We start from the raw sequence: 27948 nt of genomic DNA, 5'->3' as shown, positions 1-27948 counted from the left end.
TTAGCAAGACTGCGGGAAGTAGTAAAGGCTTTTCCACATGCGTCACATTTAAAAGGTTTGTCCCCACTGTGTGTTTCTAATTGTCTACTAAAGCTTAAGGACACAGTGGAGACCTTTCCACTTCCCTTACGTCTGGCACGTGTGTTAGCAGTGTGAGTTGGTACATGTGCACCAAGGCTTGCTGAGTGAACAGAAGCTCTCCCACATTTCTTCCGTCCATAGGGCTTTTCTTTATCATGAGTGCCGTACTGTGCCTGAAGCTGAGGTTGATTAACAAGTTTACGTAGACTGATTTTGGCTATGTAACCAATGGGGTTATATAATAGTAAATAGTTATATAAATAGTAAATAGTTAAATACTAGTAAATGCATGCCTTTGCTTGCCTGACGCTGAGACATCTGCAGTTATCTTGGTGGTTTATGATTGGAAGAAAACACACATCCTGGGTGTCCAAGAGAAGTATTTATACATGCCTGGGTGTCTTGGATCTCTGTGATGCTTGCCTGTGCTTCCTTTCTCCCCCAGTGCTGTATCCTCTGTCTTTTTAAAAAAATATAGGGGACATATAACATCTTAAGTTTAAGATGTTAATGCAATACATTTATATATTGTAATATGGTTGCCAATGTAGCATACTTTATCACATTATGTAATTATTTCCTTTTAGTGATTAGAATAATTAAGTTCTAATCTCTTAGCAAGTTTGATTTTTTTTCAATAGAGGCACTGGGGATTGAACCCAGGACCCCATACATGCTAAGCATTTGCTCCATCACTGAGCTATTACCCTCCCCACGAGTCTGATTATTATAATACAGTATTGTTGTCTGTATTCACTATTCTGGGCATTAGATCTCTAGGACTTATTTACTACTCATTGCAAATTTGCACCTTTTCAAAACTTCTGTCTTACCCCCTACCTCCCAGCCCCTAGTAACTACCATCTCTGTTTTTACTCGTTTGGTTTTTTTTAGATTCCACATATAAGTGATATCACACAGAATTCGTCTTTCTCTGACTTATCATAATATCCTCAAAGTCCACCCATGTGATCGCAAATGGCAAGATCCCTTCTTTCTTATGGCTGAAAAATATCCCATTGTGTGTGTGTGTGTGTGTCTGTGTCTGTGTGTGTGTCTGTGTCTGTGTGTGTGTGTGTATCCTTCTGTATCATTATATATATCTTCTTTTTCTGTTCATCTGGTCCCTTAGGTTGTTTCCATGTCTTGGCTATTGTGAATAATCCTGCAGTTATCATCGGAGTGAGTATATCTCTCAGAGATCCTTTGTTGTTTTAAAGCCTACTGTAAGTATATTTTTTGTTCACTTTTAGAATTTTAATGTGGTTTAATAAAGAGTCTGTTTGACACCTACTAGGGGAGTTGTTATTTCTACTCAAATTGTTCTTTGGGAAACACAATTTTTTTCTCTCTCAAGGCATTAGCCAGACTTTTTTCATTTTATGGTGGAATTCTGTCTGATGTCTTGTTTTTATGCATTTAATGCTGGGGTCTTACACAATAATTGGCCTAAATCATTCAGTAAGATTCATCAGATTTGACTGATTAATTAAATGATGAGACAACCAGGTGAAAAGCCCTTATCAAAATTTTCCAGATCCACTGTCCTGACGTCCTGACTCTTTGCCTCTTTACTTTTCTACTAAGGACTACCAAAGTGCAGAATAGGGTCATTGGGACTTTCCAGGATTTGTTCTTCAGTGTCTTAGGGCACTGTTTACTCAAATGTCTGATCATTTGGCATGCTTTTAGAAGTAGATTTTCAGGATTCAACAGTTCCATCTAGGTATATGCCCCAAAGAATGGAAAGCAGGAACTCAGGTGACAAATGTTTTTCTTTTTGTTGTTTACACTTCATTTCCTACCAGTCTTTTTCTCTACGTATACACATATTTTACATAAACATACACACAGACCCACAATTAGCATCCTTTTGTGCCTATGTTTAAGTTTTCTTCCTTTCCATTAATTTTATGATGGTTCAGATTCAGCTAAAATTATGAATTGCCCCAGGGCAATGGCTCTCAAAGGATTGTTATGGGGACCAGCAAAACTTAGAGCTCATAAAAAATGCAAATGATCCAACCCAAACCCAGATCTACGAGACAGAAACTTGGGGCGGGACTCAGCAATCTATGTTGTAACAAGTCCTCAGGGTCATCGTGGTTCAGGCTCCAGTTTGAGAACCATTACCCTAGTGAATCCTTTGGTACTCTGCCATCTTCCTAATGAGGAACCTGTGAGTCAGAAAATGCTGACACTTGTTCCTAAGAGGAAATCCAAGGGAGACTAGAGTGATTCTTCCCTGAGGAAGGGAACCCAGCAGAGAGAAATCACAGCTAGCCCCTTTGTAAGTCTCCCAGGGAACAATGAAGTGGCAAGTCAGGGACATCTTCCTGTCCCTGCCCTTGAGGAGTCAAACTGATCAAAGAATGCAAGATTGACTGATCAATTTGTCTAACAAGCTTCAGAGGGTTTTCAGCCCCCAGGGCCACAAAATCTGTAACACATCATCTCCTAGTCACTAAGGCTCCCATGTGCCAGACCCAGGACACTCATGCCTTCTCCAGGAGAAATCAACCAGGCTCTAAACCAAATGGCTGGCTCCGTATCCCTGTTTTTTGGTGGGACAGACCTCTTTCTTCAGCATCCATCCTTCATGAGAGAACAAGGTTCAGAGGGGTTGGCCCCTGTGGTGGACTTACATGGCCAAGCCTGCATAGCCCAGTAAGTGTTGTAGGAAGGAGGAAAAAGAGGTGGTTGAGTGGAAAAGGCATTGACTGTTATTTAGCATAAGGCAGAGGACACCCTAGCATGTCTATGGAGAAGGAGCAGCTCTAGAGGCTAACTGCATGGGAGAGTGGATGGCTAGACTACTTGTTTGAAGTTGCCATTACAGAGTGAGCTTTTACTTCAGTTATATGTTCTTTGGGTGGAAGGTTGATGGAGATTATGGGGAGGGGAGGAAGAGGCTAAACCCTGAGTTCACTCTAACTTCATAGCTCTTCCCAGAAACACACTAAGTAGTGATACTGTTACCAACCTGAGGTATACAAAAGGATGCCCCCAGGTATTGATAGAATTTTACATCCCTTATGGTGATTCTCTTCGTGTTCTTTTCTCCTGTTACTTGGCCCAAGAACTCTAAAGCCTCTGTCTTCACTGAGGCTAGACAAGTCCTTTGTGAATTATTCTCCATTGTCCTCATTTGCTTTGGAGCATCTCCTGTTTCTCCAAAGGACCCTTCTCTGCACTCTATCCATGGCCCTTGTCAGAGACCTTCAAGAGAAGAGGACCTGAGTTTCCTGGCATCTACGGCTGCAGTGTATAAAGTCAGGGGAGGGTGGGTGAGAGAGGGAAAGTAAAACGCATGACTCAAAATTCTGTTTGTGACCTTTTCAGTATCATGTGACCTTTATAGTATCTTGTGGTACTGAAATGGTTTAAGCCTTGATAGCTACACTTTTTTCCTTGGACATTTTAACCAACCCCTTAACTTCACAAATGAAGGGTGTTCTGTCAAGTGACAAATGTCCAGAGAGCATCTGGACCTGTTCCTACAAGATACTGATGGTTCTTGGTACACCAAGCATTAAACATTTCTAAATGTGGCCTATTATTTAGTGAAAGTATTTTCTTTTTCTTTCTTTTTCCATGAGAAGTAATCCTAAATTCTACTCATCCTGCAATACTCTGTCCAGATATTTGGGATATTCTCTCAAATTTTCTCACCTCTGAGGCATAATTATCTAACCCTTTTATGAGTCCCAGACAAGGCAGGTAACTCAGATCAAATTACTAAAGTTCACCAGACCTCATGTTTCACATATGTGTTAGAGCGAGTATGAACCATTTTAACGTCCAAAGTTGCTCTTAACTTTGTAGATTTGATGATTCTAAGCCAGAAATAAAGAGGATGGATGAGTGTCCCAGAGGCCAATGGACAGCAGTTGAAATATTATTATGAAATGTTGCATATAACAAATAACAATGTAGGATTCCTAAATTGTGACATGTTAAAGCTTTTATACCTAGTCCTCCACTTTAAGAAATTTAAAAAGGAGAAAGACTCTAGAGTCTGTCCGGTGGCTGTTTCATGTTCTTACCCTTCCTCAATCATCTAGCTGATGCATCAGCAACATGGAACCAGGAAATCAAACAAGTGTTTCAGAATTTTTACTCCTGGGGTTTTCCCAAGACTCAGAGCAGCAACCCATTTTATTTGGAATGTTCTTGTCCATGTTTGTGGTCACTGTGCTCGGGAACCTGCTCATCATCCTGGCCGTCATCTCTGACTCCCACCTCCACACCCCCATGTACTTCTTCCTCTCCAACCTGTCCTTTGCTGACATCTGTTTCACTTCCACGACCATCCCAAAGATGCTGGTGAACATCCAGACACAGAGAAAATCCATCACCTTTGCTGGCTGCATCACCCAGATGTATTTTTTCATGGTTTTTGGCGGTATGGACACCTTTCTCCTCACTGTGATGGCCTATGACCGGCTTGTGGCCATCTGCCACCCCCTGCACTACTCCATCATCATGAACCCCCGCCTCTGTGGTCTGCTGGCTCTTGTGTCCTGGCTCATCAGCTTGACGTACTCCCTGATCCAGAGTCTGCTGATGCTGCGGCTGTCCTTCTGCACCAACTGGGTAATTCAACACTTTTACTGTGAACTTGCTCAGGCTCTCACACTTGCCTGCTCCGACACACTCATCAATTACATCCTGCACTATATGGTGACTGGTTTTCTCGGCATTGTCCCCTTCTCAGGAATCCTTTTCTCTTATACCCAAATTGTCTCCTCAGTCCTGAGAATCCCATCAGCTAATGGGAAATGTAAGGCATTTTCTACCTGTGCATCTCACCTGTCTGTGGTTTCTTTGTTCTATGGGACAGGACTTGGTGTGTATCTCAGTTCTGATTCATCTTCCTGGAGAGGCATGGTCGCCTCGGTAATGTACACTGTGGTCACCCCAATGCTGAACCCCTTCATCTACAGCCTGCGGAACAGGGACATTAAGAGGGCTCTACAAAAAGTTCTTGGGAGAACACTCTATGTTCAGTGATGGGAACATTGGTCTGGAGTTTTGAGCTGAAACTGGTAGCAGCAGTTGCCTAAAGAAATCCTGCCTCTTAATCACGTCGAGATTAGTTAATTACCAAGCCTCCATAAGTGACTTTGGTCAGAATTTCCTTATACTTTGTCTTAACCGCTTCTGGTGATTGCTCTACTAGCTTCAGCCCTCCTTTTATGTATCCATTGCTGCACCTCAGATTGGATTTCCAGTCCAGCAGGTCAATAGCAGCCACTTTGAGTACATACTAAGAACAGTTGCATAAGAATTATGAAATAGTGCATTTTATCAATAGCTTTGCTAGTTCTTATCACATTTATTCATTTGACAATATTTCCTGAGCACCTTTGGTGTTCAATGCTGTTGTAAGTGTCTGGAATACAGAAGTGAAAGGGGAAAAAAGACAGAAATCTTTGCCTTTATAGAGCTTAAATTCTGGATCTGGGAGTTTATTGGATCATGTTATATGTCTAAATAGAAAATACACTGATACATAAATTATTCATTTGGTTATTAGCAAGGCTGAACTTTTCTCCATGTATCTAGTACATTTCCAACATAAGCTAAGAAAATTCATCACTAGAGATAGAAAAACTGCATGGTCCATAATATTAGAACTGATCAGATGCTAATAAGTTGTTGGGTCTAGTTGTTTCATTTTACAGGTGAATTTACTGAGGTTGAAACACAAGAGTTCAAATGGTGACAAAATTTGGCTGAAAGGGGATATATCTTCAAGTATGGTAAGAAGACAGAGTACTGGATTACAATTCAGGAGGGTGGGAACTGAATCACAGACTTGCAACCCTCTAGGTATGTGATGCTGAGCAGTTTTAGATGATGCAGAATGTTAGGACCATTGGATCTCTTGATAAACGTTTATTTTCATATCTTCTTCACTGTAAAGAAACTGGATGATGAGCTAAGTCTTTGGATGGTGGTGTTTGTGAAGGCACTGAAGGCAGGAAAAGCACACATAAACACGTAAATATTCATCTTGGTAAAGAAGAATCACTGCCCACTCCAGGACTGGAGTCCAATGGAATCAACTTGCCATCAAGTATTCTCGAGGATGTTACCATTTCAAAGGACCATAATGAACTTCCTAAAGGGGGAACCACCTCCCCTTTAATCCCTTTAATCTCTAGGCTTTGAGTCTGAAGCCAGGCTTGGGTCTGCGACTGGGAAAAGAATCATGATTTTCAATTGTGGGAGCTGACTTGCTTTCAGTATTTTTCGTTATCTAAATCAAACAATGCTCTTGATGTCTGTTCTTTTATGATCTGTTACCACCACCACACATCCTTGTGGATCATAGACCCCAGTTGCCGTTCCAGATTTGCTGCTCAATCATTTGCCTTGTCTTTCAATGTTAATGCTGCCATTTGATTTTAGAACTCAAATTACTTGTGAACATAATTTAAAACTTCTGCTTCTGCTTCAGTATGGAGGTTAGCTTGCCAGACTATATTAAAAAACCCGAGAATTACAACACTGGAATAACAGTGGAAATTTTGTATATTTATTGACCAAGATTGCTTTAACATTCCCCTCACCTTAATTAAAGTTTAAACAGGTTTCTTCATGATTTTCAAATCCTGACATCTCTTTTCTTAGAGCATTTATGTTAGAAAACTTGTAATTGTAAATTCTTTCTCTACCCCATTGCATAATTTTATAATTCTTCTCCCAAACTCTTTCCAGTTTACAACCCAGGAATGTCATTCTTAAAGACCCAGGAGCCATCCCTTTGAAATGTAATCATCAAGAAACATAGTGACCCTATTTCCCACCTTCTGTGGGAGGGTAGGAACCTAAATTCAGCAAGCAGCAATTAGCAAAAACAGATGGCCTAATCATATCAACCAACCTTCCCCCTACTATCTTCCAGTTATTTTCCATTAGCTAGCCCCAACTTTAAAAATCCTCCCATCTTTTGTTTCAGTGGAGACGAGTTCAATCTCTCTCCCTTATTACAACAATCTTGAATAAAGTCTTCCTTACCTGTTGGACTATGACATAATTTTCCTTTGGCACAATCAACAACTTTCTAGATTTCGCAACAAATTTTCTACCAAGTATCGTTTCAGCAATGAAGTTGTCCATTGTCTTGCCTGCTTAAACCAATAACATCACATCTCACAAACAACTTTAGATAGATAGGAAAATGAGCAAAATTCACTTTTTTGATGCATCAGCTTAATTTGGGACAGAATAGCTGAGGCAGTCTGGTACAAAGATGGTCCTCATAACACTCAAAATGTGTGAGTCACTCAGAAGGTAATGATAGTGAGAGAGGAATAGAGACTAACTTGATGGAGAGAACAATAGAATTTAGATGGGTGGTCAGGGAAGGCATCTCCAACTGTTGGTATTTAAGTGAAAAGTTCAACAGGAAAGGAGAGGAAAATTCTAGGCAGAGAGAAGTTAAGCGTAATAGTCTAGAAGCTGGAAAGAGCATGAATTATTTGAGGAACTACAAGGAAGCAAATAAGTCTAAACAAGTGGTTCTCTAACTCAGTGTGTAGTGGAATCACTTGGTGGACTGGCTGAACTACAGATAGTTGCGTTCTAGCCACAGAAGTCCTGATTCAGTAGGTCTGGGGTGAGGCTTGAAAATTTGCATTTATATGTTCCCAGGTGATACTGATGGTACTGGTGCAGGGATCAGTGAGGGAGCTGGAAAGGAATAGGAGAGACTAAACAATGAAGGGTCTTATAGACCTTGGCCAAGAGTTTACATTTTATTCCAGGAGTAACAGAAAATGATTGAAAGGTTTTAAGCAAAGAAATCACAAATTTTGACTGCACTTAAAAGGTCGATCTGATTGCCTCATAAAGAGGGAAAGCTGAATATTGAGAAGCCATTTAGGACACTCTTGCAAGAGCAAAATGTCTACATGAACTGTTTTTGAAGAATGAGGAAGGCAAATCATATAACTGAGGCATTGCTCTTCAGATAATTAATCACTTCGATACGAGATAAAAGGAAACGAGGATCTAAAATGACAAAACTTAGGGGCCATGAGTGACCTGGAAGGGAGTAGGTCTCTCACTGAAAATCTGAACAGCTGTATGCAAGTGAATTTTGAGAGTGGGAACAAGAGAGTTAAGTAATATGCCTGCTAGCATGAAGACAAGGCACCTTCCACGAGTTGGTGTCACCAGTGTATTTCTTTATTCTAATGGACAAGGGCCTCGGAATGTTCCTCGGTTCTTCAGAAACCTCCTCCTCCCAGAAGGGCAGGGATAACCTCGATGTTAAACACTGAGGTCATCCCCATATTCAATGTCTTCAAAATCTAATGAATGGAATTGGTGGGGGGGTGAGAGTTGTGGGAGAAACTTGTAACAAAATCAGGGGTGGGAAGGGTAAAATGGGAGTAAATACACTTGCAATACAAGATTAGTTGAATGTAAATGATTAAAACAATATGAAAATAATTTAATTTTTAAATGTTCCCAGATGACTAGAAAACAGGATAAGCTAGACTTACATTTCAACTTATCATTACAGGGGAGCTTTTTCTGATCAGATTTCAGTGAGAGAACTACTCCCTTCATGCATGTTGTAGAAAATCTAGGATTATTACTCAGGTATACAGGTTACATTATAAAAATTTCAGATTTAGAAATTCCTATATTCCTATATTTGCTTAAAGCTGATGCAGTAAGAAAACAGGAGCTAGTAAATTCAACAGAACACACTAGAAATTAAACAATGTACACACCAAAAAGCAACATTCCTTTGGCCCTTTCCAAGGTTATTTGGCAATCCTTTAGGTCTGCATAAATGGACACGCAATGTAATACTTTAGTAATACATAACATTTTCAGTAATATTAGTAATTTTAATGGACAATATCTCTTCTCACTACCTAATATGAATTAATCCTCTATCAAATGCATTTCTTGCTTTAGTATCTAAGTTTGTCATCAACGCAGGATATAGTTGTTTATCCTTAGTGGTAAAATGAAAAGTAAATTAAACTAGTTATGAAGAGTTTTCTGAAAGCCAACATCTCTACCACAAAAGCGATGTATGTATGATATCTCTATAGATTAATGGATACTATAGATTGAAGGAGACCAAGTGTAAATTATCCCGACTGAGTAGTTAAGACCCAAGACCTTCAGGTCATCTTCGGATGAAAGATCTGACTTAGATCAGCAGTTCTCAACTTTGGCCACACAGTAAACCCACATGAGTACTTTTAAAAACCTTCATGCTCTGGAAACAGCCAAATCTAATAAACTCAGAATCTCTGGCAGTGAGACCCAGTGTCTGCATTCTCAGACGATTTTCATAAAAACCAAGGTTAAGAAGCACTGATGTGCATCCTCACACATAACCTGCATATACAGATTTTAAAATTGAAATGAGTATGGAAAATAGACAAGAGCTGTTTTTGAAAGATGTAAAAATTAAAAATATGAAAAGAGAGTTACTCATCTTTCCAGGACTTTGTGCCACCAATGATAAACTATTGAATCTCACAGATAGAATAAGATCCAGTCACACAGTGCTTATGGTTTACAGAGGATCCCAGAACACCAACAAGCCCCATCAAAGATATACTGAAAGCATATAATAGATTTTACAATATTTATCATGCAGTGATTAAGATATACAAAGGATCCTAGAACTCTGCCCCAGTCCCATTTAAAAATTCCCAAACAAGTAATATTCAGGTGTCAAGCTACAAAAACGATGTGATGAGAGAGGTAGGATTCCCAGGTCTACTGCTGCATTTTCCAACCTAAACTACAAACGGATGACAGGTACTGAGATTAGATGGCTTTGCTGAGGAACCTCCTCATGGCCCTTTTGATGTCACTGTTCCTCAGACTGTAGATGAAGGGGTTCAGCATGGGGGTGACCACAGTGTACACCACGGAGGCCACAGCATCCTTCCTGGGAGAAAGCGAGACGGCTGAGCTGAGGTACACACAGAGTCCTGTTCCATAAAATAGGCAAACAATGGCCAGGTGAGAGCCACAAGTGGAGAAGGCTCTGTACCTCCCACCTGATGAGGGGAGTCTGAGAATGGAGGAAAGAATTTTATAGTAAGAAAATATGATTGCTGAAAAAGGGAGAAAACCAAAGATGGCAACAGCAAAATACCTGACTACGTTGTTGGTGAAAGTGTTAGAACAGGCAAGGTCGAGGAGCTGAGAAGGGTCACAGTAGAAATTAGACATTTCCAAATCCTTAAAGCAGGTGACCTGTAACACAAGCAAATTGTGCAGCTGGGAGTCCAAAAGGCTAATAAAAAAAGATACTAAAATGAAGAAGCGACAGAGGTAGGGGTTCATGATGACCAGGTAGTGCAGTGGATGACAGATGGCCACAAACCTGTCATAGGCCATCACGGTCAGAACCATGTCATCCATACATACAAAAATGATAAAAATACACATCTGAGTCAGGCAACCTTCATAGGAGATGACTCTGCTGTGAGTTTGGATGTCCACAATCATCTTGGGGATGGTGGTGGAGATGAAACCAATGTCAGCCAAGGACAGGTTGGAGAGGAAGAAGTACATAGGGGTATGGAGGTGGGAGTTGGAGCTGACAGCCAGGATGATGAGCAGGTTCCCCAACATGATCCCCAGGTACATGGACAAAAACAGCCCGAAGAGGAAAGGCTGCAGTTCTGGATCATCTGAGAGTCCCATGAGGAAGAATTCTGAGACACTTGTTAGGTTTTCAGTTCTATGTAGCTTGGACACCATTTTTAAAAGACAAGATGATTGGGAAAAAAAGGAAATAAGCAAATGTCATGTAGCACTGTGTCCATATTTTGGATTCAAGCAATTCATTGCTAATGTCATACACTCAAGTATCCTTAGCAACATTTCTCAGTGTGACCAATTCTATCTACTGGAATTGTCTCCCCATTTGTTCCTATTTTTTTTCACCTCTTTCTATACAAACTTACTTAAAGAAACTGGACAGAATGGTAAAAGAGGAACCCAAATATTAGAGACAATAAATCCATAATCACAATAAAATACAGCCTACTTTTTAGAAAAAAAATAGAATGAGAAATTCTCTTAACCCTTTAATAAAAAATATAATTTGAACTTAAAAATATTAAGACACAGTTATGTAACCTAATTATCTTCAAATACAATTCTAGATACTTCTTTTATTTAGAATATTTATAAACACTCTATAAAATGCAGGACTGTGTAAACTGGATTCCAAGTGAAAGATTAATGCTCAAAATCAGAAAATATTTTATGTGACAGTATGTTGATGAGTTTTATCATTCTTTCATTTTCTGTCTTCCCACGGTCACAAAATAAGGGGTTACTCAAGTATGAGGGTTGTCTTTTTGCCTTTTAAGAGTCATTTAGTATTCACTTCATATCTTTGGCCTTGCTGGACTTCAAATTTCGATAAGTATGGTTTAGTTAAGTGCACATAATCATACAGCATTGATGACTTTAAGATGGCATAATATACAGAACATCTGTCAATGATGAAACAATAACTAAATTTAAGAAACATTCACAATTTTAAATATTATGTGGGATTGTTTGGGAACACAGATCTCTCTTGGAGGTACTGATTTAATTTCCTTTGGATATGTACCTTGAAGTGGGATTCCTGAATCATATAGTAGCGCTATTTTAACTAGTAGCAGTTTTTAATTTTTTAAGGAACATCCGTTCTGTTTTCTGCAATCACTGTACCCATATGCATTCCCACCACCCATGTGCAAGTGCTCCCTTTTCTCCAATCCTCCACAGCACACGCTGCCTTTTGTTTTCCTGATGATAGGCATCCTAACAGATGGGAGGTGATGTTTGATTGGAGTTTTGACTTTCATTTCCTGATATGAATGGTTCCATTTTCATATACCTTATTTTCCTGATCATAAACCCTCTTATTTACAGTTGAGGAGTTTGGTACCAGGGGAGTTCCACAGCCGCGTCAAGATCCAGCCTTCTTGTATCTAGTTAAGATTGTCACGTCAACTCTTCTGAATAAAGGAATTGCTATTTCATCACGTTTACTACCTGAAGGTAGTTCAGGTTCATTATGCTGGCAGGTCACACTATGACTTAATTGAGAAAAATTCAAAATAGAACAATGAAAACACATCTGGGCAGTTTCCTTATCTACACAATTGTGGTAAGAAATGACCTACCAAATAGGACTGTTGTAAGAAAGTTTTAAAAAGTTGTTTATATTGTTTTGACCAGTGGTTTTCATTTCCAGTTGATTCATAATTTAGTGTGCTTATTTTAAAATACACAGCTACCCCAGCCTCAGCCTGGAACCAGGTTTGGAATCTTTACATGTGAGTTCCTTGGGCACTGTAATGTGCAGCTTAGTAAACACTACCTTAGAATATCACTCAACACATAGAAAAATGCCAAGAATATTACCTGTTATTACTCTCTATACCCACCACCTATTTTTAAATATAAACATTTAATAATGTTTGCTTCTGATCTCATGTTTTATGGAGATTTGGAACATTACCTATAAAATTTGGTTTTCTTTATATCTCAGCTCAATCTCACTCCTCTACAAACCTGTCCACCAAAAATAACTGATATTATGAAGTTGCTGGGTATATTTTTGTCACTGTTTACTTAATGTAAAATTGATCTACATATTCATAATCAGCTTTCATAAAATCTTACCATATTGACTCTGAAATGTAAATGTTTACCATAATTTTAAAATTAACTCTCTTACTGAAGTATATGCAACCACTTCAAACATTTTATTGGTGCACATTATTATGTAAGGGAAGAGATACATTTATTCAGTCTATAAATTTATATGTAAATATTTTAATATAAATGTAACAAATTTAAACATATATTTCATATCTGTTTAAAATATAATTTAATGTATTTATATATATATAAATATCTACATCACATTATGTATTTTTATATTTACATTATTTATATAAGTTTCTTCTTACAACAATCCTATGAAAATTCTTGTACCTCTCTCCATATCATACAAATGAGAACTCATATATAATATGTGAGTGGTGATTAGCTGTTCAGTTCTAATAATTGGTGCATTTTCAGTTTTATTAATATTAATTGCCTATATCTGTTTCAGTACAAATCATTTTCTGTCAACTACATTCTCTTTTAAAAAGACATCTTTTGAAAATACCCTCGAAGTCTGTCTTGTGATAATTTCATGATATCTGCACCTGACATTTTCATCTTGTACAGGAAATATTTTCAACCTTAGATTTCAAAACTGGACTGCAAAACATAACTATTCATAGAAAACCCTACAGTCCACTATGTTAGTACCATTATGGCCCCTGTGAACTACTGCCTCATTCCCATAATTTACAGGTGACCTCACTGAAACAAAAGAGGATGAATCAGTTCTTCTACCATCACTTCATATCTGGGACTAGTCGGTTTGCAAAGAACCACTTGTTAGTCTGCAGGGGAGGGGACTGAGAACTGGCGCAGGAGTAAGCAGATCAGTGTTTCAGTCCTGGATCTTTCACCTCCTGTATGCGAAGGGCGTGTAAATCTCTCCACCTCTGTGTTTCTGTTCCTTCCTGAAAATAAAGAGTCTAATACCCACATCCAGAAAATGTGTGGTGCCTAAGGGAGGTTTGGAACCTAAAAATATTTGGTCATTTTTTATAAAGAATTTCAATCATTATTGGGATAGCACAATTAGTCATAAAATATGATATCAAAAATTTAATGACATTCCATGGGCTTTATAGCAGAGAGAGATCAAAGCCTCTTCTGTCTCAGGAGACTGGAAGGGAGTGACATGAACTCCTAAAATGTGTCTCAGCACATGCAGTAAGACGCACCATCTCTTTTCTCTTTTATTTCCCCATATGAAAAAAATCTCTACAGTGGCTTTCAATCATTAAATGCTGCACATGCTCTTAAATGGGAAATAATATGTCCTACTGAAAGCCCAAGAGACAGACACAAATAAGCACTATTTTATCTTGTTTCTAGTCCTATGGGACATTCCTGAAAAACATGAAGACACTGTCATGAACAGTCCGCTGGGTAGAAGCGATATTGCCCACACTGTGTTTCTGTGAACAATGTAAGGGTTTATTCAATACTTAACTGGGTTTTTTTTAAATTCTTGGTGCCCTCTTCTGTGCCAATAGAGCACAGGCTCTTGGGAGTCAGAAATAAGTGAGCCTTGGGCATTTCTCTTCATATGAAGAATGTACTTGTATAAAAAATAATAAAATGTCCTGTCAGCGATGTAGGGAAACCATAACATCAGGTTACTAGAAATGTAAGTCAAATGACATGAGAATCAGCATTATTATTATTAGTAACAAAATTCTTGAATGTCTATGCCCTCTCATTATGCATCCATCGTATAATCATTGCATAGAAGGCATACATTATTTGTTCGATCCTAATTCAGTGGAGTTATATCAACTAGGAATCAACTCAATTGACAATGTAAAGTCTCAGAAATACTAAGAAAATTCCCCAAACACACTAAGGAGAAGTGGAGCACACAAGATTCAAAATTAACTTGTCAGTCTCAGAGTCCCACATACTAAATTTCATTGTTTCCAGACTTCTGGAAAGTTGTAAGCAAAGTTACAGAGTTCTAATCACATATACATCTGAGACACTTTTTTTTAATGTTTTCATTTTTATGAGTAGGAATGGACCCCAAGACTCTGACTTTGCATCTCCTTTTGTGATTGAGTAGGCTGGCTATAAGTATAAAGGAAGAAATGAACAGTTGAAGTGAGATCCAAGAGCAGGGTCAACGGAGAGGTCTATCCTAAATTATCATGTGTCGCTTTTTTATGACCTTTGCTTGTGATCTCAGCCACCCTTCCTTGAGTCCATGCAGCAAGCGCTACCTGCTACCCTCCTTTGTGGTCCTCCAGAAAACTCCAAAGGGAAGGGCATAGTGATCAGGAGTCTCTGGCTGGCCTGACTTGGCAGTGACATGACTGGTTGGCAGGGGTAAGACTGCCCAGATGCTCTATGTCTGGAGTCAGTCTATGCAGACTGACTGGCTTCAACTCTCTCTAACTCATGACCTGGTACATGTTACATAAAATGCTGTGCTTTCCTCTTATTAAAAGAATAATAATATGTGTGCACTTATAATTTAGGAGAGATTATGCAGATGAAATCAAACAAGATACATAAAACACATACTTGAGAGCTTGGCACTTAGGAAGCCCTCAATAACATTCCATGATGTTATAGTTAATGCCACCCTCCTCGACTTCATACTCATCATCACTTTCAGGATCATTTGAAGTGCTTAGAGGGAAATTCAGAGAGACCCATTTGCTGCTATGGTTGGGGAGATGCCAGCCAGAGCCAGAACTAGTTGGGGGTGGAATCACAGTTCTGAATGTGGGTTCTCATATCAACTTCAGAGGGCTTTGTTATAAAATTTTATACAATAGTGCCCTCCCACCTGTCTGTCTCAACCATCAGGTTAGTCTCGTTGAGGAGAAAATAATTAACTCAACAGTCCCACTCTCAATCACTGTCTCATATCAACACTTACTGGGCTGGTCTGCATCCCTGCTGTAGCACAACCAAAGAGTGCAGATTCACTGCCCCTCTCCTGTCTGGTGTGTGACGAAGTCTCAGAGTCCCTCCTCAGAACTGGCACAGAGGCAGACTCAGGCTGAGACCATCCAACAAAATTTCTTATAGAGGGTGGGGACACAAACATGGAGCCACGCTCTTACAAGTGGCACACTAAAAGGCTGGAGGCACCATCCAATTATTTACAATGGCGTGACCTTAGGGCTCAATGCACAAAGCTCATAATTAGCGAGTTGGTCCGTGCTGTCCCAGTCTCTGGAGACTTGCTAATATTAATAGGAGGAGGAAGAAAAGAAAAGTAAATGTCCCTGGACGGCTCTGAGTGCCTCCTCTCCTCAGGAGGCTGCTCAGCTATACTCTCTGGTTCTCACCTCCAGGTTGTAGGAAGTAAAATTCAGGCTTTAAAAATGTAACCACTCCATATATGATTTTGACACCTATAAATCCATTGGATTAATCATGAAACCTAAGTGGCATTAGGTCTTCTATACCAAGGCTATGATACTCTCTATTTTCTCAATTAATATTTGTAAGAATAACTTCTTATTTTAATTTCCTTTGTCTTTGCTTGGGTTGGCATTTCATATGGTGGAGATTTAGAAAACTATTTTTTATTGAAGTATAGTTGATTTACAATGTTGTGTTAATTTCTGGTGTACAGAATAGAGCTTCAGCTATACACATATGTATTCCTTTTGATATTCTTTCTCATTATAGGTCATTGCAAGATGTTGAATTTAGTTCCCTATGATAAACAGTAGGACCTTGTTGTTTATCTATTTTATATATAGTAGTTTGTATCTGCTAATCCCAAACTCCTAATTTATCCCACCCCCACCCTTTGGTAATCATAAATTTGTTTTCTATGTCTGTGAGTCTATTTAGAAAACTATTGATTTTTACATATTTATATGGTAACTGATACTTTACTTAAGTATTTTAGAGGGCCTCCCAGAAGTTTGCAGTCCAGGTGTCTCCAGCGCTAGTCATCTCAAGGTCTGATTAGTGGAAGACCACTCCCAATCTCACTCACAAAGGTGTTGGTAGGATTCACATGTACCCAAGACACTGTCCAAAGAATTCCTCAGTTCTTTGACGCATGAGCCCCTGCTGGGGGAGCTCACAGCATGGAACTGGGTTCTATCAACATGAGCAAGGAGAGAGCAAGAGAGAGTCAAAAAAGGAAAACTAGATTTTTTTAAACTCTTTTCTCAGAAATGACTACCCAACATTTCTTCCGCATTCACATTGTTGGAAGGGAGTCCCTAGGTATAACTCACAGTCAACGGGAGCATGAATACCAGGAGTTAGTATTATTGAGAACATCTCAGATCCTGCCCGCCACACAGGCCTCATCCCCTATAAGGACTCAGTGCTCGAAGCACTTCAAGACGCGTCACGTCTACCTACTTTCCAGCATAGTCCCAAATTCAACTCACTGCCATGATCCCAATAAAAAGTTCCCTGGTGACAAACTAGAAATGGAGAGAACTTGCTCTCCATTGGGTACTTCTGTAGACCCTCCTCTACTGCTTCTGGTAATGCAGTCTCAGGTAGAAACCCTGGTTCTGACACCCTAGGAGAGCCCTCCATCAACATTAGGCCAATTTTCAGCCATTCCAATACCAAAATGAACAGATGTCCCCAATGTTTCTGTTTTCTGCTAACTAGAGAGGAATCAATTCATCCCAGAATATGCTTTCTTTACATTTCTTTGTGTTTTCAGCTCTTGAAGACTATTTAAATTTGTCTAATCTATTTTTTTTTCTGGTGGGTAGAGTAGGATGTATGTGGATGGTCGTGTGATGTAACCATCTAAATCCTATCCACTGCAGCCTTCTTGACAGAGATCTCTCTCTTGAGGAATGCAGATATTGGTCTGTCATTAAGTGATATGAAGAAACATTAAATGTATATCCAATCAAATTGGATATGGAATAAAGAATGTTATTTGCCTGTGTGGAGATAAGTGACAAAGGATATTTTTAGGGGAGAACACATAGCAGATATGCAGAGGTGGATGTGTGAGGGAGAGACTGGGTGTTGAGGCAATCCCACTTCTGGGTATTGTCCAAATGAGATAGCATAACTATCTCGAAGAGATAAGTCAGTTAGCATGTTCATTACAGCATCATTCACAATAGCAAAAAATGGAAACAACCTAGTGTCCATTGATGAAAGGATAAAGAAACTGTGACATACCAATAGTATACACAATGGAATATTATACAGCCAGGAGAAAGAAGGAAATCCTGCCACTCCCTACAATATGAATAAAACCCGAGGGCCTTATGCTAAGTGAAATAAGTCAGACAGAGAAAGATAACTGATGTATGATCTCCCTTTTGTGGATTCTAAAAATATTGAACTCATAAAAACAGAGAGCAGAATGGCAGTTGCCTGGGGCTGAGAAGTGTTAGAAATAGGAGATACTGGTTTGAATTATAAGAGGAATCAGTTACAGAGATCTCATGTACATCATGGTGACAGTGGGTAACACTGGCGTTGTGTACTTGAAAGTTGCTATGAGAGAAGAGTTATGAGTTCTCACCCTAAAACAACAACAAATACTAAGTATGTAAGGTAAAGAGTGTGATAACTAATCTTATATTGGTAAATATTTTGCAAAAGATATATGTATGAAAACATCATATTGTACATGTTAAGCTTACACAATGTTATAGTCAATTATATCTCAATAATATTAGAATAAAAAAGCAACAAAAACAGTGCTCGATTTTTATTTACAAATGAGGTGCATGTACCTCCAGAATAAGGTCTGTTCTATTCACCACTGTTTCAGAAGTACTAATAGGATGGGCTTTAATAGCCAGAAAAGAGGACATGAAATAATTTGATCAGGAAAAGCTGCCCTGTATGACAAGTCGAAATGTAGGTATAACTTATCCCATTTTCTAGTCATCTGAGAACATTTTTAAATTAAGTATCTCTCTAATCATTAAAATTCAACCCAATTTATGTTGCAAGTGTATTTACTCCCCTGTTTACCAATTGTGAACATTATGGAAAGGCATTTCATAAATGTTGTTGCAAATCCAGTATGTGGGTGTTTTTATTACAGTATTTTCAGACTTAAAAAATACTATATTCATTTGCTTTGAGAATTTTAAGATGGTGTAATAAGAAAACAGGAGGTTGTAAATTTAACAGAACAAAAACTGGAAATTTAACCTCACACACACAAAAGCAACATTCCTTTGGCTCATTTCAAGGCTCTTTGGCTATTGTTTAGGTTTGCATAAGTGGATACGCAGATATAATATTTTAGTAATTTTCATTGGGCAACATCTCTTCCCACTGACTAAATGAATTCTTCCTTTGTCAAGTGCATTCCCATTTTGTTTTTTAAAGGAGGTACTGGTGATTGAACTCAGGATCTTGTCCATGCTAAGCATGTACTCTACCACTGAGCTATTTCCCTTCTCTCAAGTGCATTCCTTGTCAATATCGAAGTTTCTCATCAATGCATTTGGTAGGTGATTTTCCGTAGTGGTAAAATGTAAAGCAAATTAAATGAGTTGTGGAAAGCATTCAGAGAACTAAGATTACAACCCCCAAAACAACGTGTGACATCTCTAAAGAGTATAGATACCTATCTTACAAAACTTAAAAGGAGCCCAAAGACTGAGTTATTGTGACAAAAGACAGGGAAGCATGGTAACCAAGTGGAGTCCTAAACAGGCTGTTACTAGTAAAAGGAAAGAGCTCCCTTTAGCTGACAACATGGTTCTTTGAAATCCTAAAGTAATATAAAAGTGGATACATTTATTGTGATGACTTGAGTGACAATGACGCTCAGGCAAACGGCAATTGGAAATACGGTATCATTGCCTATTCTACAATTGTATACCCATGACTAAGACATATCCTTGACAACCACCTTTATTCCCTGTGTACATTTTTCAATCTTCCAGTCACAGACACCTCACAACACACTTTTATACTACATGCTACAATATCAGTCAGGGTTCAATCAAGAAAAGAGAAACCAAATAATCATTGTAATGAAGAAAATTTAATGTGGGGAATTGGTTAAACAGTTTTTTGAAAGACTGAAAGGCAAAAAAGATCTAAGTGGTTACCTAAACAAAGAAGAAGCTGTACACCAGTCTTGAGGGGATAAAAGGAACAGCTGAGTTTTAGGACTAAGAGACTTTTACTGACCGCTATTGAACAGGATGATGGAACACAAGATGGAAAACAGAGCAGTGATTTCAAGAACTCCACTCCAAAGCAAAGTATAGAAGTGTGAGTTTGAAGCAGAGAAAAGAACTTCATAACCAATCACATAGACTCAGCTCTATGGTGTAGAGAGAGAAGATATTTGAAGAAATATCAGGAATAATGAGGAAAATGCATTGCCTGTTGCAACAGGAGGCTATTCATATCTTCCCTCTTTGAGGTCTCATCTCTTAGGATCTTCGGCATTTGTCCATGAGCAGTTAGGACCCAAAGGCATACAAGTCATCTTTGAATAAAAGATCTGACTTAGATCAGTAGGTCTCGACCTTGGCCACACACGAGATTTATCTGAGTGCTTTAAAAAATCCTCATGCTCAGGGCACACCCAAGCCCAATTAAATCAGAATCTCTGGTGGTGGGACACAGATGTCAGTATTTTTAAGCTTCCCAAATGACTTCAATAAAAGCCAAGGCTGAGAAGCAGTGACATGCATCCTCACACATACCCTGCATATACCAATTTGATAAATAGAAATTAGCACGGAGAATACACAAGAGCTATAGAAAAGATACACATTTTAAATACACTAAGAGAGTTGTTCATCTTTACAGGATGCTTGGGTCACCAATGATAAAGTATAGAATTTCCATGGGTGTAATACGATTCAGCCATGGAGTGATTATGATATACAAAGGATCCTAGAACTCTGCCCCAGCCCTGCCAGTCTCATTAAAGAAACACCAAAGGCAGCAATATTCAGGTGTTAAGCAAGGAGAAGAGTGAATGCTACCGAGCTACAAAAAAATGATGTGATGAGAGAGGTAGGATTCCCAGGTCTACTGCTGCATTTTCCAACCTAAACTACAAACGGATAACAGGTACTGAGATTAGATGGCTTTGCTGAGGAACCTCCTCATGGCCCTTTTGATGTCACTGTTCCTCAGACTGTAGATGAAGGGGTTCAGCATGGGGGTGACCACAGTGTACACCACGGAGGCCACAGCATCCTTCCTGGGAGAAAGCGAGACGGCTGAGCTGAGGTACACACAGAGTCCTGTTCCATAAAATAGGCAAACAATGGCCAGGTGAGAGCCACAAGTGGAGAAGGCTCTGTACCTCCCACCTGATGAGGGGAGTCTGAGAATGGAGGAAAGAATTTTATAGTAAGAAAATATGATTGCTGAAAAAGGGAGAAAACCAAAGATGGCAACAGCAAAATACCTGACTACGTTGTTGGTGAAAGTGTTAGAACAGGCAAGGTCGAGGAGCTGAGAAGGGTCACAGTAGAAATTAGACATTTCCAAATCCTTAAAGCAGGTGACCTGTAACACAAGCAAATTGTGCAGCTGGGAGTCCAAAAGGCTAATAAAAAAAGATACTAAAATGAAGAAGCGACAGAGGTAGGGGTTCATGATGACCAGGTAGTGCAGTGGATGACAGATGGCCACAAACCTGTCATAGGCCATCACGGTCAGAACCATGTCATCCATACATACAAAAATGATAAAAATACACATCTGAGTCAGGCAACCTTCATAGGAGATGACTCTGCTGTGAGTTTGGATGTCCACAATCATCTTGGGGACGGTGGTGGAGATGAAACCGATGTCAGCCAAGGACAGATTGGAGAGGAAGAAGTACATGGGGGTGTGGAGGTGGGAGTCACAGGTGACAGCCAGGATGATGAGCAGGTTCCCCAACACGGTGACCAGGTACATGGACAGGAACAGGACAAAGAGGAGGGGCTGCAGTTCTGGATCATCTGAGAGTCCCATGAGGAAGAATTCTGAGACACGCGTTAGATTTTGTTGTTCCATGTAGCTTGGACATCTTTTGAAAAAGAAAAGAGGTTTGGAAGAAAGGAAATAAGTAACTGGGCACACAGCACTGTGTCCAAGTTTTGGATTCAAGTGTTTCACAAGCAAAGTATTCACATTTGGGGTAATATACCCCGGTACCTTCAGCAGTATTTCTCAGTGCCTCAAATCCAGTTTTCTTATAATTGTTTCCTCATTGGTTTCTATGTTATTTACCTCTTTCTATACACTGGCCTGAATATTGTTAGGGGAGCAAAGTAATATACAGATAACAAATCCATAATCATAGTAAAATACAGCCTACTCTTTTAATGAAATATTGAATAAAATATATACTTCTCCCTTTAAGAAAAAAATCATTCGGATTAAAATACTTAGAAGCAGCCTCATTTGATTCTGATACAGTGCAAGAAATTCCTTCAATTTAGAATATTGATAAACTGTATAATAGCTAGCACTACACATCTGGATTCTAAAGTCAAATGTTCATAATTAGAAGGGTTTTTTATGTGCCAGCTATCTTCACAGGTTTTCTTATTCTCTAGTTTTCTGACTTCCCTCCTCTACAGAAATACATGCTTACTCAAATATGTGGGTTGTCTTTTTAAAGTCTTTTCAAGGAAATCCTGTGCACTGTTAGTGAAAATGTAAATTGGTGCAGCCACTATGGAAAACTGTATGGAGGTTCCTCAAAAAATTAAAAACAGAACTACCATAGGATCCAGCAATTCCACTTCTGGGTATTTGTCTTAAGGAAATGAACTCAAGAAGTTATATGCACACCCATGTTCATTGTAGCATTATTTACAATAGCCAAGACATGGAAACAACCTAAGTTATCCATCGATGGATGAATGGATGAAGAAAATGTGATATATATGCAATGGGATAGTATTCATCCATAGGAAAGAAGGAAATCTTGTCATTTGCAACATGAATGGACCTTGAGGGCATTAGGCTAAGCCACACAGAGAAAGACAAGTAATGTCATCTCAGTTATATGAGGAATCTTAAAAAAAAAACCAAACTTACAGAAAAAGAGATCAGGTTTGTGATTATCAAAGGCTGGGGGTTGGGGTGGGAAATGGAGAAACTGGATGAAGGTGGCCAAAAGGTACACACTTCAGCTATAAGGTAAATAAGTACTAGGGATGCGATGTACAACATGATGCCCATAGTTAACACTGCTGTGTGGTATACTTGAAAGTTGTTAAGAGAGTATATCCTGAGTCCTCATCATAAGGAAAAAGTATTTCCTTCTTTTTTTCCTATCTATATGCGATGATGGATGTTAACTTATTGTGGTAATGATTTCACTGTATGTAAGTCAAGTCATGCTGTACACCTTAAACTTGTACAGTGCAATATGTCAATTACATCTCAAAAATTGGGGAGAAAATTCTTTTCAAATGTAACTCCTAACCTTAGCCTTAGTAGACTTCAAATTTCAATAAATATGTGTTGGTAAATGCACAAAATTATACAGCATCATTGACTCCACAGATGGCATCAGTGCACAGTGCACTCCTCAATATTAAACAATAACTAACTTTTTAGAAATACTTCCTTCCTATCTGTCATCTTATGCAGGACGTATATCAACCCTGTGCAATCTCAGGGAAACACCTGTGTTTGGCACTGGTCTTTGTTTCTTTGGTCTCCACTTTGTAGTGGCTTGGGTCAAAGTGCTTACATGTATTTCTAATCCTAAACATTTGGAAGTGCTGTGTCTTCCTCAAATTCAACTCATTTATTTACAATTGAGGGATTTAGGACCATAGGATGCCACCAAATCAGGTCTGAAACCCAGTCTTCTTTGGCCAACTTAACTTCAATCTTTACTGAAACAAGGAGGATTCTCTTTAAACCAATTCTCCTTTGAATTAATTCTTCTAAAATGCAGTTCTCTTAAATCAACTCCCTGAAGGTGACTCTGATCTTCATTTCCCTTGACAGGCCACACTATGATTTAATTTGGGGGAAAATGCAAAAGAGAAGAGAACAGAGAGACTAATATAACAAACGTCTAGGGAGTTTCCACATCAGTAAAATGGAGATAATAACTGAACTTACCTCACTGGGTTAAGACACAAAGTGCTCAGACCCATGGTTCTCAATCCTAGTTGATTATTATATTTACCTGTGAACACTGTAAAATGTGCCGATGCCCTGGCCACAGCTAGACCCGGTGAAGTGATAATTCCACATGAGCGATTGTTAGAGTTCTTAAGGTAGAGCCAGGGTCAAGAACACCACCATAGAATATTGCCACACACTTAGAAAATGTTCAATTAATGTTGCCTATTATTACTATCATTAATACCCAATACCCATGTTTAAAACATAAGCATAAGCATGTAATAGTATTTGCTTCAAAACTCATATTTCATAGAGATTTGAAAAATTATCGATAAAATTTGTTTTCTTTAAATCCTTGCATTATCCTATTGCCCCGCACACCTGTCCCCCAAGGCAACCACTGTCACTAATTTGGTGGGTATATTTTCTGTCACTGTTTCCATAATGCTAGCATATATTTATGTATTTATAAAGTTTTGAAATTTTATGTAAATAGCACATGACTACACACATAACATCTAAAATATTCTTGTGTACAGCGCTGTGTTTACATCTTTCTGTGAAGTGCATACATCTAGATAGGATACCTTAACCGCATAGCAGTGCTTGAGGAATCAACTTCATTTCATTTACCAATTCCTTATTTTGACAATCCTACAAAAATTCTTTTGCCTCTCTCCATATCATACAAGTGAGAATTTCTTTGTGATATGTGCATGTTAAATTTTACTGCTTGCTGTCAACATTTGTTTCCCCAACAGAAAAATTAGTTGCTACCAATTACATGCTATTATTAAAGTATAGAATAAGAAGTAGTTCTGAAGTACATAATAATAGTCATTCCATGATAACTCCGTGTGAAATCCTGCATTTTACATAGGGTATAGTATTTCCGTGTCTCAGATTTTCAAACTGGACTATAAAGTGCATTACTATTCACAGAAAATCCTACGGTCCACCTTGTTAGTGCTACCAGTGCCCCTGAAACTGCTGGTTCATTATCCTAATCCACAGATGTGTGTATAAATCCCTCAACCTCTCTGTGCTCATGTTCCTTATCCGGAAATTGGGAGGATAACAGTCATCTCCAGTGATCTGTAGCACGTGGGGGGAGTGGAACTTAATAAATATTTGGTCATTGCTTTGTAACCAGAATTTGCATTGTTATTGGAACAGTGGGTTTACTGATGAAATACAATCTTAAGAAAGTTTTAGTAACTTTTTATGTAATTATAGGGCAGAGAATCTGAAGGCTCTCTGGTCTCAGGGTGTGAGACAGAATGACTTGAAATCCTAAAATGTGGTTCAGCCCACACAATAAAATTTACCTTCCCCTCCTCGTTCTGCCTCCTCCTTTTTCATATTTAAGAAAATCCTTGTGGTAGTTTTTTAATAACTGAATGTGGTAGATGGTATTAAATGGACAATAACAGACCCACGGAAAGTTTATGACACACACACACACACACACAAGTGCTATTTTATCTTATCTCTTGTCCTGTGGGACATCACACGGGCACAGGCAGGAAAGCAACCATGTACAAGACATATGACTACGCTCTGTTTCTGGGAACCAAAGAAGGACCTATTCAGTATTTGCCATATTTGGGAGGGTTTTGTTGGTGTTGATGGTGTTGTCATTATTGTTGCCTACTTTATGCCAAAGATGATATAAGCTCTGGAGAATCAGAAATGAATGTGACTCAGTCATTTCCTTCTAAATACTCATTACGTACTTGCCCAGGGACACAAATAAAATGTTTTGTCAGGTATCCATTAAAAACCAAACTGTCAGGTCATGAGATATTTTGGTCAAATGGTATGAACTTCAGTGTTATCAAAATTAATAATAATAATACCAATTTTTTACCCCTGTACACATCTATCACATAATCAGTCACACAGGTAGTACCATTATCTATTTAGTCCTCACTCAGTGGAGTGGTATCAACTAAGAATCAACTCATATGACAACGTTGAGGTTCGGAGACACTAACAACTTGCTGCATGTCGTTAGGTAATAAGGACAGCAGACAGGACTTAAAAGTGTATCATGGATCTCTGAGGCATATGCAGTTAACTTCTTCTCTCTAATAAAATGCAGGAAGTTTAAAGCAGAGATCCACTGGTCTTAACAATGACACATCTACTGTACATCTTTTCATAGTTTCTGGTCTCCTGAGTATGGATGGAACCTGAGACACTGAAGTTATGTCTCTGTTTGAAACGGAAAAGGCTAAATTACAAGAATGGAGGAGGAAGTGGACAGCTGAGGCAAAATCCAGGAGCAGGGGCAAGAGAGGGATCTTCCCTAAACTGTTATGAGCCAGCTCTTTCTGTGATCCCTGCCTATGAGCTCCGTCATCCTTCCTACGGTTGATGTAGCCAGTGCCACCCACAGCTCTCCAATGAGGTCTACCAGTAACCTCCAAAGAAAAAAAAAAGATCACAGTGAGCAGAGAAGTGAAATGATTGAGTGGGTTGGCAAAGAGAAAACACTGGCCAGGTGCCCTGAGTCTAGATTCAGATGATTTGATTCAAACCTGGCTTCATCCCATTCCATCTCATGATCTGGTGCAAGTTACACTAAAAGGTTAAAATCCTCTCCTCATCTGTAAAATAACAGTAATCTGTACACATACATCTTAGGGGTGACCATGCAGATGAAAAGAAATAAGTACACAGAGCACGTTCTCTCTCTCTCTAAGAAGTGCAATGTATTTATTTAGGTGGAGGTACTGGGGACTGAACCCAGGACCTCAGTCTTGCTAAGCATGTGCTCTACCACGAGCTATGACCCTTCCCCCAGGAGCACTTAATTCAGAGCTTGTTACTTGGGAATCTTTAATAAAGGTTCATGATACACGTGTATGGTCATCCGGTATCATCATCACCTTCATGATCAGTTTGGAGTGCTTACGGCACAGTTTAGAGGGACTCTTCCTGCTCTGGTGAGAGAGATGCCAACGGGAGCTAGAACCAGTGTGGGAGGAAAACAGAAATCCAAATAAGAGTCCTAGGATCCCCATCAGAACCAACAACAGGAAATTCATAGACCTCTGAGCTGAAACTACATATTGGTGTCCTCTCATCTGACTGCTCCGACTGTCCTGCTTACCCTGATGATGAAGAAACAATGCTCCCCTAGTCCCTCCTGTATGTAGCATCTCCAATAGTACTCACTGTACTGCACTCCCTTTATGCTGGGGCATGACAAAAGAATGACGATCCACTGCCCTTCCCATGCCTGGTGAGTGAGGAAGGTTCAGGCTCCGTTCTCGGGACTGGCAGGAAGACAGTCAGGAATGGACCCCTTGATGCACACAATGACTCTGGGAAGAGAAGACAGACACACATACAGACCCAACAATACTGAGACCAGCACACTGAAAGGTTGCAGGGCACAGGCTGATTATTTACAGTTGTGTGGGCTTGAGAGCTCAATGCACAGAGCTCATAATTAGCCAAGCTGGTCCATATTATCCCAGTCTCTGAGGATTTGTTAATATTAATGCTACAGGATTATAGGAAAAGTAAATGTCCTTTGTACGGTTTGAGACCTTCCACTTCTCAGGAGGAATCTCATCTGTACTCCTCCTCTGACTTTTGAGCTTCATACATCTTAATTAAAAAATTCAGACTTTTTAAATTAACATACATCAACATGTGAGTTTATCATCATCAGATGCATTCAAATGACCAAGTAAGTGATGGAGAATTAGGTCTTCTATATTAAGAATCTGATAATATTTCTATTTTCTTCAGTTAATATTTGTGTCTCTAAGGACAACTCTTTTTTTTTCTTCATTTGTGGGAAGAACACTTAACATGAGATCTATCCTTTTAACAAATTTTGAATTGGTCATATACTATTGTTGACTATAGTTACAATGTTGTACAGCAGATTCCTAGAGCTTACTCATTTTGATTGACTAAAACTTTATGCCCTTTTATTAGTAACTCTCCATCTCATCCTCCTGCCTGCCCTGGCAGCCACCATTCCCCTCTATGATTTTATAAATTTGACTATTTTACATAAATCATGTAAGTAGAATCATGCAGTATTTGTCTTTTCTGTGATTGCCTTATTTCCCTTAGTGTAATGTCCTTAACATTTGCCCATGTGGTTGCAAATGGCAGGATTTCCTTCTTTTTTCAGGCTGAATAGTA

At 39.0% G+C, this 27948-nt stretch overlaps 3 protein-coding genes across 3 annotated transcripts in view; 1 reads left to right on the top strand and 2 right to left on the bottom strand.

Annotated features, from left to right (window-relative positions):
• Positions 1 to 4161: 4161 nt before the first annotated feature.
• On the top strand, positions 4162 to 5094 carry LOC102524941 (olfactory receptor 7A5-like). The gene has a single exon (XM_006206258.3). The coding sequence runs from the start codon at positions 4162 to 4164 to the stop codon at positions 5092 to 5094; it is 933 nt and encodes a 310-aa protein (XP_006206320.2).
• A 4607-nt stretch (positions 5095 to 9701) lies between these two features.
• LOC107032914 (olfactory receptor 7E24-like) lies at positions 9702 to 10839 on the bottom strand. The gene has a single exon (XM_015234386.3). It carries the CDS (start codon positions 10837 to 10839, stop codon positions 9895 to 9897), a length of 945 nt encoding a protein of 314 aa, XP_015089872.2. The 3' UTR covers positions 9702 to 9894.
• Positions 10840 to 19695: 8856 nt separating this feature from the next.
• LOC107032978 (olfactory receptor 7E178-like) overlaps positions 19696 to 27948 on the bottom strand; it is a 21563-nt gene continuing 13310 nt past the window's right edge. The window contains exons 2-3 of the mRNA XM_072947639.1: positions 26962 to 27110; positions 19696 to 21712 (exon numbers count right to left, since the gene is read on the bottom strand). Of these exons, the coding sequence (XP_072803740.1) occupies positions 20770 to 21712; positions 26962 to 27023 (1005 nt within the window). The 5' untranslated portion in view covers positions 27024 to 27110 and the 3' untranslated portion in view covers positions 19696 to 20769. The remainder of the gene's footprint in view (positions 21713 to 26961; positions 27111 to 27948) is intronic.

Source organism: Vicugna pacos, chromosome 22 (assembly GCF_048564905.1).
Source record: "Vicugna pacos chromosome 22, VicPac4, whole genome shotgun sequence".
In the NCBI taxonomy this organism is placed as follows: Eukaryota; Metazoa; Chordata; class Mammalia; order Artiodactyla; family Camelidae; genus Vicugna; species Vicugna pacos.
The sequence above is the reverse complement of the archived record's forward strand: the minus strand, read 5'-3'. Positions and strand labels throughout refer to the sequence as shown.